Source organism: Drosophila santomea, chromosome 2R, assembly GCF_016746245.2.
Source record: "Drosophila santomea strain STO CAGO 1482 chromosome 2R, Prin_Dsan_1.1, whole genome shotgun sequence".
NCBI lineage: Eukaryota > Metazoa > Arthropoda > Insecta > Diptera > Drosophilidae > Drosophila > Drosophila santomea.
The window spans coordinates 6,073,717-6,086,770 of NC_053017.2; the positions used below are offsets into that span (position 1 = coordinate 6,073,717).

Below are 13,054 nucleotides of genomic sequence, written 5' to 3' on the forward strand. Positions count from 1 at the left end.
TCGTTTGTATTTACTGTTTATTTGAAATAAATTATTAAATTTCGAAAACCAAATTTGTTTCCGGTGCAATAGTGGGACTTTTATACAGTTATTCGCGCTGCTTTTCTTTGACCTTTGCGATGACGTCGGACCGGCGTCGGCTACCTCAAAGAGAGAGCAATGTAAACAGAGAAAGAGAAAGGCGGCGAAAGCAAGAGACAGAGAGGGAGAGCGAGAACGGGAGAGCCTGGTGAAAAAGAAAAACCAGCATGGTGAGAAGCGTTTCCTACGCGATGAGTGCAACAAATGTTTGGTGGACAACTTCGGGCCAACAAGGTAAATGTTAAGGCATACCCGATGGCTGAGTGGGTGAGCTCGTCGGTGGGTGGTTTTAGCGGGCGGTGGGTTAGTTGAGTGGGCTTAGTGGGTGGTTGCCTTTCGGCCCGTGACGCGTGGGCAGCGACAAAAGCGGGTGAAGCTATGTCTTGCCCTTTTTTTCGGCATACTGGCATACATAGCTTGGCGATTTATTTGTGTGTGCCGCTGTGCGGATATACAAAATATGTGCCTCCATACATTTACGTTTTTATCAGGGTGCGTCGATTTAAGCCGAGTTCAAAGATCAGAGCATTTTAAAAATGCAACGTAAATACAGGTTTATATGCTAAAATCAGATTAAACGTCCATGAAAGTTGCTGGTATTATTATGTCCTTACAAAAAATTAAATTTTATTTAAGAGCCATAAAAAGCATAGGTCCAATAAACATGAACGATTTTGTTCTTAATTTAAAGTTTTTTCTTTTTAGCTTTAAGCAAATCGCTGTACCCTAATCCTACTGTATCCTTAATGGCAGTCCTTGTTGGAGATGACTGTGTGCCCAGACAACGAAATGTCACAGCAGCCTACTTATGTTTTTTTCGTTTCGCTTCGTTTTCTCCCCAAATGTGTGTGCGATTTTCGGTTCAGCTTTTTGGCATATGGTCGCAGGGGCTGTAAAAGTGGAAAACCGGTAGGAGAGCAGCTACCCATTTGCAGTTTGGCTGAAAAGCTGTTTCGCCTGTTTTCCTCTTTTGAGTCAAGCGTTTCTAGATAAATATTTTGCAACACCGCATCGCATTTTCATGATTAGCAGATAAACATATGCAAAGTTGCAAACTTTCCGAGTACGGGGTGCAGAAGTTTGGAGAATCTCCGGCTAGTGGGTGGTACACATGCGACTTTGATTGAGCTTTTGATGGGACTAAGATAAACACTCAAATGTTTGCTTAGGATGCAACAGCTGTTAGCGAGCGTTAAATATTGTTGGGGAAATGTATCGGAAAAGTTGAATAATTAAAAATATTTACATTTCCAATTTGCACCGAATCAATAAATTAAGTAAGTTTTCTAAATGAAAATATTAAATAAACAAGATTTATCGACGGTTTAGAGAGTTTTCTCTATGTATTCAAGTGCACAGTGTATGGCGGTATTGTGTATAATAAAAAATGTAATTAACCGTTAATATCACAAAGTATACTTTCCACTAACTAAAATCCTTTTATCTTGAACCCTACACCCATTGTCATGCCATTTGGTTGGCATGTAACGCCTGCCCTTAATTCAATTAACTTTAATGAACCAAATTATAATTGCAAATAAATTATCTCATTAAAGACGCAGTAAGTTCGCAGTCTTGCCTTTTAGTAGCACTAAAACTCTGAAAACGGCGTCAAGGCCAATTAGAAAACTTTGTCCAAACATCTCACTACCAAAAAGGAAGAAACTGAAACCTATCTTTCGGATCAGCAAGACTCCATTTTCACCCAAAACAACCCCACTTCTGGGCGACAATCTAGCATATGCCAAAGTAAAAAGCTCACCAAAGTAAAACTCGATTAAATATGCATAAATGCAATTAAACGCAAATGGAAATCGAACCAAACTCGCAAAAGCTTCAGCGAAAAACGGCTCGAGGTGGAAAAGCCAAAGAAATACACTTTCAAACTATTTAATGTTTTCACAAACACTTATATTTAAGGCAAATATTTCATTTGAAGTATTGTTGGATTTACACCCAATGTAACACTATCTTGAAACTCTTTTCAAATATCAGCGACTATATACATATACAATCTATTGTATCAGAAATCAGTATCAAATTATTTATTCAATTCACTCAGAAACATTGATAGTAAATTGTTTATGCGCATATACCCCTAATTTTGTTCAGTGTGTGAAAGCAAAAATTGTAAAAGATATAAAGAGGCAGACGTTGACGGTGGGAGGCAAAATATCCGAAAGACGCGACAAGTGTCGGCTGAGCTTTGTTTGGCGCAAAGAGAGCAGCGCACTTCGAAGAGCAAAAAGCGCGATGCCAAAAATCCATAGACGGCCATAGATAGTGAATTGCAAAGTTTATGCCATGAAGTTCATGAAATAGTGATGGCTTCAAACCATGGTTATGTGCTCATACAATTAAAAGTAAATGATCCTCTAACTTTAATCCACGAAACTACTATGATTACAATTTCCAATTTGACGGAATTAATGAACTTAGTACATCGTGCATTCATTTCGCAAGCGGGTCCACGCATGAGCTTTGTAACAGTAAAAGAAGCCCTGACCATGCAGTTGCGTCAATGGGTGCGAGGGAGAGGAGTGAGTGTGGGGGCAGGAGGTGGGAATTAGAGAGAATGGGAGAGCGCAGAGCGAGAGGCACTGGTTTTGCTGACTGCACTTGTTTTGCCATCGTAGTTATTGTATTTGTTGCTTGCAACGTTTTGCTGCCACTTGGCCGCAAAGGCAACAAAAACAAACACACACCAATACACGTGCGCGTTATTGCCAATTCACCCACATACACAGAAACAACAGTTAGCCGCCGCTTGTGGGTGTGTGTGTTTGTGTGTACTCTGACATATTGAACGCATTTTTTCATATTTCTCAATGGAAAAGCCAACTCCAAACACCGTTAAAATCATCCATAATAGTAAGTTGCCATTTGTGAGAGAAGAAAATGTGAAAAACATGTAAATTGGTGGGCAAAATAATGCAACATATGCTAGCACACACACTGAAATTGCCAACTTACTTTGCAAGTATTTGCCTTTGGATTTGCTTTTGTTTTCTATTTATTTATTTGTTTGTTGCTTTTTGGTTTTATTTCTTGCTGCACTCACTTACACAAAAACACACACATACCCGCAAAACACAAAAAGCAGCCAACATATTTTATTCGTTTTGATTTTCACTGCTTGGAAATTTTTGCATTCCCATTTTCGAAATGCGTAACAAGTATTCTGTGGTTGAACAAACAACGAATTACGCGAATATAACAAAATAACGATAAACGGTTATTACGGATGGTTTCCGCTGGCAAAAAACCTGCGACGAAATAGTCACTGGGGGGAAAACAAGTAACAATTGAACCTGCCGAATTTGTTTTTAAACGCTTGCCAGCTTTTCTGATTTTCCGATGCGAACGCGCGCGCTGCGAAAAACATATTCGAACCGAGTCGGAGAAGCCCCTCTATATATGTAGATATAGATTCTCTCTGGCGCTTGAAAACAATTCGCATTGAGTGAGTTACGAAAAGCGGCTGATACGGGCGCCTTTGCTCTCTCACGCCCACCGAATGCTCCCAGCTCTTGCTCCACCGCACTGGCCACGTTCTCCCTCTCCCTCTCCTGCACCAGCTGCTTCCTCTTGCACTCGAGTCGCTCCTGGCGCTTACTCTTCGCATTTCGGTTGCTAACGTTAGTTCACGTAACGGTAACATAAAGCTTCATTTCATTTTACCAATGCGAAAGTATTCTAATCGCACCCATTAACCGAATAAAATCAAATATCTAATTTATATAAATTCTAAATACATAAGTCGATATCTATTTTATTGCATTGATTTTTTAGAAGCATGTTTACTTTTCTAATAAATTTTACATAAGTCAACGCAATGTTACATTCTCCTTCCTTTTCAGTAATTTTCTCCAACATTTTTCTCTGTGCATAAGAGTAAGCAATTGTTGCTATCGCGCGTTTCTCTTTTTCACTCTCTTTTAACCGTTTCGTTTGCGTGGGTGTCAGGTTTTCCGCCCACTGAAAGTCCTGAAATTGAGTTATTTTGTGATTTAAGTCCTTACGAAGTTATTGGGCACTGGTATTTAAATGCACAGAAGATCACTTCCTAAAGTAAAAGAAAGTAAAACCTATCGTAGAATATTTTTATTAAAATATATACAATATATGTACAAACATATATAAAAATTTAGGTACGATTCAGCTATATATTAAACTTTAAAACAAAAAATACATTTTATAATTATAATAGAATTAGGATTAGGTTAGAATTCACATATGAGGACACACTACATATCCCTCTCGACGTCGAGCTGCATCTTCTCTGCCGTCGTTTCCGGTCAAAAAATCTCGAAAATCGGCAAAATTACAACCTGTATGAATGAGCTTTTCTCTGTTCAAAATTGTTGTTTTTGCGACGCCCACCAAAATGCGGACAACTGTTTGCAGAATACAACAAAAAAGATTTCTATCATATAATAATATTAATTATTAATAATTTTATATAGAAGCAAGAAGAAACAAACTAGATAAGCTATATTCATTTTATTATATTTTTTTCGTATCTAGGCAATTTGGTATTTATCAATGCTTATTTGATCAACATTTGTGAAATATGTGAAAAAATCCGGAATCCAATTAACTCACAGGAACCTACTTCAAAATGTATCACTTGTTAAAAACTCGAGCGCCTGTAAAAAATAGCCAATGAGGTTTTCTCCCCCGATGTCGTGCAGATCTAAAGGAAGTTCAATTACACAAGCGGAAGATACTTTTGCTAATTCAAAGTTAAATTCATTTGCCACGCTTTATTATGGATTATAAAATAAAATGACGATAAACCTTTAAATGAACCCTACTGAGAAGATAAAATACTCCTTTCAAAATTCTCACTTACATACATAAATAAAATTGTTATCAAAAACGAGTAACACCAGTACCTACGAATATTTTACAAGAGCTTCTGGAAAGCGTTAGCAAATTACCAAACCAATGCGGTAGGTGTCCACGCTAAAATGTAAATTGAATGAGTGGGCCGGAAATACAGTTTTAGAGCATTTCCGGAACTACTATAGGATTAAAACAATTTAGAATTAGAATTAATTAATTTTAGCAAATACAAAGATTGAATGCAATCTATCAGCTTCTTTTCATTAAAACTTAAGCTTGCAACCAAAAAAATGTGTGTGCTAATAATTTATTTATTATATATTTTAATAATTTTATAACCGTACTTACTATTAAAAATGGAGTAAGAAACATTTCGTTGTTCGCACATTTTTTTCTCTTTTATGCCCCGACTTTGCAGAACTTTTTGGATGTTTTTCGCAGCCTTAACCACCACTCGAAGTCATTCTTGATATATTTGGCTTTGACAGCCCGTTCGCGTTGCTGCACAAATTTGTCGCGATCGCGCAGCCAAATTCGAGCGTATTCCCAGCCAATCAAGTGCGACATCGATACCGGACTGCACTGTAAGAAAAGTATAGGAACAAGATAATACCGATATGTATTGACAACGGCACCGAGTGTGCTTTCAACATTAAGCATTTATTTGGTTGCCTACTTAAGTGGGTTCTTTCCAAAATTTAAAATCAAAAGTAAGAATGTGTAGTCACCTCTAGTTCACATGACGGCACAAAGCGTTCTCGTTTTCCCGCCTCGGTGGTGAGATTATCCTTAGGCTTACATAGGCGAGCTCGCGACCATTCTTTGGTCTGCTTATTCATTTCATGGGGGACTATGTATACTGTTTTACAAAGAATTTGTCGGTAATAATGTTTAATGTTTAATAATGTTAAAAACTTAAGATTTTGGAAAAAGCATATCTTAATGCGATAAATTTACGAATCTAAAGTTCAGATAGGTTTGAAGGAAAAGGCGTTACGAGTAGTTTAAATTTTTCTCAGTAAAACAGTTATTATACCCGTTACTCGTAGAGTAAAAGGGTATACTAGATTCGTTGAAAAGTATGTAACAGGCAGAAGGAAGCGTTTCCGACCATATAAAGTATATATATTCTTGATCAGGACCAATAGCCGAGTCGATATCACCATGTCCGTCTGTCTGTCCGTCCGTATGAACGCTGTGACCTCAGGAACTACAAAAGCTAGAAAGTTGAGATTAAGCATACAGACTCCAGAGACATAGACGCAGCGCAAGTTTGTCGATTCATGTTGCCACGCCCACTCTAACGCCCATAAACCGCCCATAGCTGCCACGCCCACACTTTTGAAAAATGTTTTGTTATTTTTTCATTTTTGTATTAGTCTTGTAAATTTCTATCAATTAAAAAAAAAAATGTTGTCACGCCCACTCCAACGCCCACAAACCGCCAAAAACTGTCATAGTTGAAGACACTCCTTCGCACTTCCACTAGCTGAGTAACGGGTATCAGATAGTCGGGGAACTCGACTATAGCGTTCTCTCTCGTTTTTTATCTGTCTAAGCCCAAAACTGTTCTGAAAAAACTGTTCTGAAAAAACAAACTTGATAAAATTTGCCAAACCAAACCATCCGAAGGACAAACAACGAAATGTTTCGAAGGCGTTTCCTTCAACCAACAAAGCCAACAACAACAACAACAACAACATGTCCAGAACCAAGGAAAGAAGAAGAAGAAGTGTAAATAAGAAGCAAAATTGAACCTGGAACTGAAAGACAAAAGGCAAAAAAGTATAACAAACTTTAAGTCAATACACCTACACAAAATACAACAAAACAGGGCGAAACAAAAAGAAAGCAAAATTAAATAGGAAAAGAAAAACTCGCCACTTTCCGCCCCTCCCCCCTCCACTCAGCCGAATAATAAAAGAAGCAGCACAAGAAAAACAAAACACGGCGACAGGCCAACAATTTGAGGAGGGCGCTTTGAAAAGTGGGCGGAGCAGTAGGTGGTTTGGGTGGCTCGGCTTGTAAAAAAGAGATAGAGACAGCGCCATTGAGCACTAATACAAATTTTAATAACTAAAAGTTAATCAACCAATTATTTTAAACCAATCGTTATAATACATATGTATAAACCGAAAGCACCCGCTTTTAAGTTTAAATATAATGATAATAATGCACAAGAAACAACTTTACAATGAAAAATCAAAGGAACACTTAAGCCACCCATTTCGCGCAGTGTAAATGGTACGACCAAACGTAAATCAAACAAAAATAAAACAAAGCAAAACAAATAAAATAAACAAAACTACGCAAAAGTAGCAGACGACGAAAACGAATATACGATGACGATGAAGCAAACAAGGATCCAAATAATTAATCGATGCTGCGCATTGCCAAATACCCTTATAAAGAACTGCATTGTCTAAATACCAACATACAATTTAGAATATTTTAATTATCATTTATGAAAATACCATTCTCAGTTGATATTCTTTTATTCCACTCAATTATTAAAAGAAATGATCGCTGGAATTGAATAAAAATGAAGATTAGACGAAAAAAAGATTTTTAGAAATTTTAGTATTTTTATTATTTAGCCTTTTAATTTTGTGGCATTACTTAAATAAAATAAGCAATAAACAAATAATGCCCACTAAGCGAAAGAGAAAGTGAAAAGGAAAGAGACTAAGTAAGTGCACAATAAACGAAGGAAACCAAGAGGAGCAAAGATAAAAACAAAGACCAAGACAAATACGAAACACGATGATGATGACGACGTTAATTTCCAGGAAGATAATGATGAAACAACCGAAGCATTTTCCGTTTTCTGAAACAAACATTTGCCCATGTTCTCAACAAACTTTTTATTTGGCCGGCAGAACGAGGGAAACAGAAGCCAGACAGCTGTGGGTGGTGGCGTGGTTGGGCGGTCAGATGTGGGGTGGTGGGTTGCCGCAGTGGGGGGAAGTTTCGAGCAAACAAACACACAATTACAGTTACAGTTGTGTTTGTCTCTCCTCGTTGCTGTGCGCACTGCAAACAAAACTTCCTATTTTAACCCACCGCCTACCTCTGCTCCTCCTCCTCCACCCGCCCCCCTTTTGGCACCACCCCCTGTCGGCTATTGCCGTCGCACTCGCACCCAGCACAGCTTTATCCTGTCCCTCTCGCTCCCTCGGCTTTCGTCCGCTCACGTGCAATTGTATGCGTAAATAAGCATTTTACTATACAACACAAACTGTTTCTTGTCCTCGTCATTGTTGTTTTTGTTGGTCTGTTACCCAGCAAGTTGGCTTAACCCTTAGGCATGCTTGACTAAAAAATACCTTCTTAATTATATAAGAATATGATGATATAGAAATAAGACGAATTTATATATAAATTAAGTAAAACAGATACAATTTAACTTTCTTCTTAAGGAAAATTATTTTACAATTATTTTTAAGGATCCAAAAAATCCGAATTTGCTGATTTATATTCCTTTAGCTAATCATCCCAAGGGCGAGGTACTATAAATTCGAAAAATAGGATTTTTATTGTTTTTTACTTGGATTTAGAGCTATTTGTTTATCGCAAGAGGGTTGGTTAGGGGGGTGGGGGGTGCTGGATGCCAAGGGTTAGGTGATTGTCAGATCCATCCCCTTGCTCCACCAAAACCGCTCTCCCCGCTCCCTTCGACGGTGTACCTACTTCTTCGTGCTGAGCTTCTTTGTTGTTGTTTCAGTGCTCATTAGTCGCATTCGCATTGGCTCCTTGTTGTGTTTGTATGTTTGTATGTTTGATTGTTTGCCTGTTTCTGTGTCTGTGTGTTTGCATTTGTTTGTTTTCAAATTTTATTGTATTTCATTCTGATGTTGGCTCGTTTTGTTTCATTGTTTCATTCCCTTTCTGTTTGCCTTGCTGTCGCCGTTCGCCGTTAACCCCACCACGCCCCAAGGACCATTTGGCCACCTCCTTTTGTATTCCGGGCATATCCTGGTTGCTAGTGTGCAATTGCACCTAATGATAATTGCTAAAAATGCTTACATACTTGATTTATTAACTGGTGAAGGCAGCTTTCCCATAGAACTAAATAGATATGTAGGTGTATATGATATGATATGATATTTTTTTGTGCTTACATTAAGCTTAAAAATTTATTTTAGTTTCTATGATAACCTATTATGAAAATTTATGATTGTAAGAAACAGGATTTCCCGCCACAAGTTAAACCATTGGTTAACTGCATTTCCCCAATAATTTAGTATATTAAGGCATTCTTACTCGCATCAGCTTAAGCCGCCACTTGTGTACATGATGACATACTTACGAGTATATTGCCAAGTTCAGCTCTGTTTTGGCCACTTTTCCATTACATTTTACATTTCAAGGCATTTCAGCGCGCCGACAGCCATGAAAAGCGCAGTGAAATATTCGACAAATACCCGATGAGCAACAACTATGGAAAAACGCATAAAAAACAACTGAAGCCAAGAACTGAGGCTAAAACATAAGCAGGCAGATACATTTCTACGCCCGACCACCACCCACAAAAAAACTCACGTGTTGCCGACGTTGGTTGGTCAGCAGCGAAACAAAAATTGCTTAATTAATTAATTTTTTCTGCATTCGCTGTTGTTTGATTTGTGCTTGACTTTTTTGGCATTTTCCCTTCTCTGTCCGAGCCAGATACTCGTACTTTGTAGCATTTTGGTTTTGCTTCTTGGCATCGCTGAGCTGGCATTTTTGTTGCCGCTGCGGGAGTGTTTATATGGGTGTCATTGTTATTGTTAACAGCTGTACTTTCGCAAATTTACAGCAGTAAAAGCGCAAAAAAGAACAACTTGCACGTAAAAAACAACGTAGCAAAACAAAACAACCAAATACACCCAACACAAACAACAACAACAACAACAGCAACATCAGAAGCTGCACAAACCCATTTTTGCTGAATGCACACGAAAAATCAACGAAAAAAGAGATACCTAACCAAAACGAAGCGGATGCACTGTAAGTTAAGAATATCAGATAACCAAATACCTCTTAAACAATTTGTTCATCTTATAGATCTATTATTATACAGTTGTTCCGTTTTTAGCAAAGCTTCAAAAAATAAATAAAACTGTGTCACATAATACTCGAAAATTTTAATGTAATGTTCGGAAACTTTACGATACGATTCTAAAAGGCACAATACTATTTTCTAACAATTTCAAATGATTGTAAGCAACGCAACAACTAGTTAGATAGCAATTAAAATGAAATAAAAATATAATATGAGTAAATCTGCTTAAGGCTCCGCAATATTTATAGTATTTACCTTGTGCCACCTAGATTTTAATTATTTTTCTTAGTGTTTCCAATTGCAGCAGTTTTGTGGCCCTGTTATTGTTGTTATTTCTGCCGCTGCTTCTTGTTATTGTTGATTGCCGAACAACAAAAAATACAACACAGAAATAAGCAGAAGAACAAGAGTAAACAATTGCAACAACAACCAGTTGGGTCTGGGTTAGTAAATAAATGCGACAAGCGTATTTTTTCCGTTCAGCAAAACAATGTCAACACGGCGAAAACATTTCAACTGAAAACATAAAAACTTCCAAAAAAAATACCACCCGCACCACATTTTTTATAGCTGCACTTGCCGAATAAACATTTCATCATAATTATATTCAGATGCGGTACAGTTGCGTTTCAGTTAGTTAGCAGCCTGCAAAAAAATGTTGCATACCATGGGGCGACCTTAAGAAAAGTACCATGTACCATGGAAATTGGTAAAACCAAAAGCCAGAAGCCAGAAGGCAGAAGGCGGTGAAAAGCCAAAGAAAAATTTGTTTACTTCCGCTTGAAGTTTTGCCAAGGTTTGCGATTTGTTCTCCACAAAAGTCAAAACAAGGGAATAGACATTATTTAAGGTACTTTTTCTGCGAGATATGCAAACAAATTACTTTTCAAAATATTTGAAACAGGAACTTTGAATACAAACATTAAATATGTTAAATACAATTAAAATCATTCAAATTTTCTTTCAAACCAGATTAAAGAAATAAAAATTGAAAACAAATTTTAGAGAGGTAAGGATCCTACTTTCTGTAATGACACATCAATGGAGGGAGGGGTTCAGTTCCTTGCTTGCCAAAATTATAATATTTAATTATTTCCCTAGTAAAGTTAGTTTGATGGTTTAACACCTGAACAGTGGACACTCTGTTAACATCTCTTTCTCACTCCACCGCAAGCGCTTCTCATCAGTGACAAAGACTGAGACAGACAACAACTAATTAAGTTCATTGCTTCTATTTGCGTATTTCGCTGCATCGGATGGATTCGCATTTATGTACTCACAGCTATGGTCACAACAATTGCATTAATATTATTATATTGTAATCTATTTTTAAAAAAATACCTTGCAAGATTTATTGATTTATGTTTGTCAAAGTAATACCCTTGTTCCGTACAATTTATTCGCTGGGAGTGTAATCAATATAAATTATATAATCAGAAAAGCTGTAGTTTCTTATTTTCATTTTTTGGTCAATATTTGAAAGTATTATTTAATGAGTTCTTAGTTTATTTAATATAATAATTAGTATATTTTTAATCAAAAAGTAAAACTCAAAAATGATCATAATTTTAAAGTTCTTAAACACTCAACCTCCAAAGTAATTAATGTACATACATACATACATATACATAAGAATGTTTTCTTGCCATTTTCTGTTGCTGCTGTTTCACTGTTGTTTTAGTTATTGTTGCTGCTGCTTTGCATATTTTTTGCAGTGGAAGCTCGACAACAAAAGGCGGCCGAAAACAAAACAACAAGAGCAACAAAACTCATCAGGCTCATCTTCATTAACTTTGCTTTCGGTATTTCTGTCCGCTTCCCCTTCTTATGTATTCCCTCCCCTCACACTCCCCTACCACCATCAGTCAAACACACACACACACCCACCGGAACTTCTTCTTCTTAGCAGCGCCCACCCCCTTTTCCATTTTTCACAACCCAACTTTCTTGCATTGTCTCTGCAAAATGCGAAAAACGGGAAAGAAGCACTTTTGTTTACTCTTATGCCTGCGTTCCCTTTGTTTTTGTTATTTTTGTTGCTCTGCCGACGTAGCAGTCGCCGCTGTTTACACAATTCCACAACCGAAGTCCAGCAAAACAAAAAACAATAGAAACATAAAAAAAAAAAAAAAAAATTAAAAAAAAAATTAAGTCTGTATTTATGCATGCAAAAGGCAATTCACTCAAAGGGTACCCTAAAATAAACCAATAAACATAAACCTTTTGTTAGAAAAACTAATGATGTAATGAATATAATACTTTACGTACTGATTTGGGCTCAGTTTATAGTTAAGTTGCTATATTAATTTTAATATAAAGGTTTCGACACCGCAAATAGGAATCATTCCTTGTTACGGACATTAGAATTATGTTTAATATTTTAATAATTGGCTAAACCCACAACACCCTCTATTAAAACTCCTAAAAGATAGTGATAAAGAGAAAAATCCGCAGCGAAACCCACTGAGAAATGCGAAATGGATAATGACCTTCAGTTGCGTCGCTGCCTACGTTGACATCTCAGTCGGCAGAGGGGGTCGCTACGAGTGCGGGGGTGTGGGGGTTCGAAAACACGACTTAATTTCTGGTAGTCAGGGACCTCATACCGCCGCTCTCTTTCTCTTTTCGCTATTCTCGCCCACACACAAACATTGTAAACAAACGAAATTGCTTCCTAGTTGTAAATTTGAACGCAAACAAACGCAAATAAAGTGCAAGAAATTTATGAAATACGATTGAAGGCAACAAATTAGGAATTGGGGACTGTAGAATGTACATACATACATACATATTGTATGTTATGAACTTTAGATTTACTGCTTAATATAAACATTTATTTTTACTTTAGATTGAGGATTATCTTAGCTTAATTTTTGTCCGAATATATGAAAATCAAATTTTCTTAGTGTAAGCCATTTAACACTAACTGTGCGCCTGCTCTCTCTGAGTCTGAGTTAATCCCTTACCTTTCGCTCTCTCCGTCTTTTTGAAAGAGAATTATTTCCCTTTCGCGCTCTCGTTCTCCTGTGCAAACAAGTGTTTGTTTGCTGCGTCGCCGTTGACGCTGGCAGAGCTGGCGGC

The 13,054-nt window shown here is 37.2% G+C and overlaps 2 protein-coding genes across 6 annotated transcripts in view; both read right to left on the reverse strand.

The window, feature by feature from the left end:
- Positions 1–3,471, reverse strand: part of LOC120446404 (fibronectin type-III domain-containing protein 3A) — a 123,351-nt gene extending 119,880 nt beyond the window's left edge. For both annotated transcript variants that reach the window (XM_039627345.1, XM_039627344.1), the window contains exon 1: positions 3,055–3,471. The gene's annotated coding sequence lies outside the window, so the exon portion shown is untranslated. The remainder of the gene's footprint in view (positions 1–3,054) is intronic.
- A 351-nt stretch (positions 3,472–3,822) lies between these two features.
- Positions 3,823–5,929, reverse strand: LOC120446409. 4 transcript variants are annotated; one of them, XM_039627354.1, is made up of 3 exons: positions 5,658–5,914; positions 5,278–5,511; positions 3,823–4,068 (listed from the first exon to the last, which is right to left on the reverse strand). In XM_039627354.1, exons 1-2 carry the CDS (start codon positions 5,766–5,768, stop codon positions 5,329–5,331), a joined length of 294 nt encoding a protein of 97 aa, XP_039483288.1. In that variant the 5' UTR covers positions 5,769–5,914; the 3' UTR covers positions 3,823–4,068; positions 5,278–5,328. The 4 variants fall into 4 exon arrangements, with proteins under 4 accessions (XP_039483288.1, XP_039483287.1, XP_039483286.1 ...); XM_039627353.1 differs by having other exon boundaries at positions 3,823–4,147; positions 5,658–5,913; XM_039627352.1 differs by having other exon boundaries at positions 3,823–4,169; positions 5,658–5,913.
- Between the last annotated feature and the right edge of the window lie 7,125 nt (positions 5,930–13,054).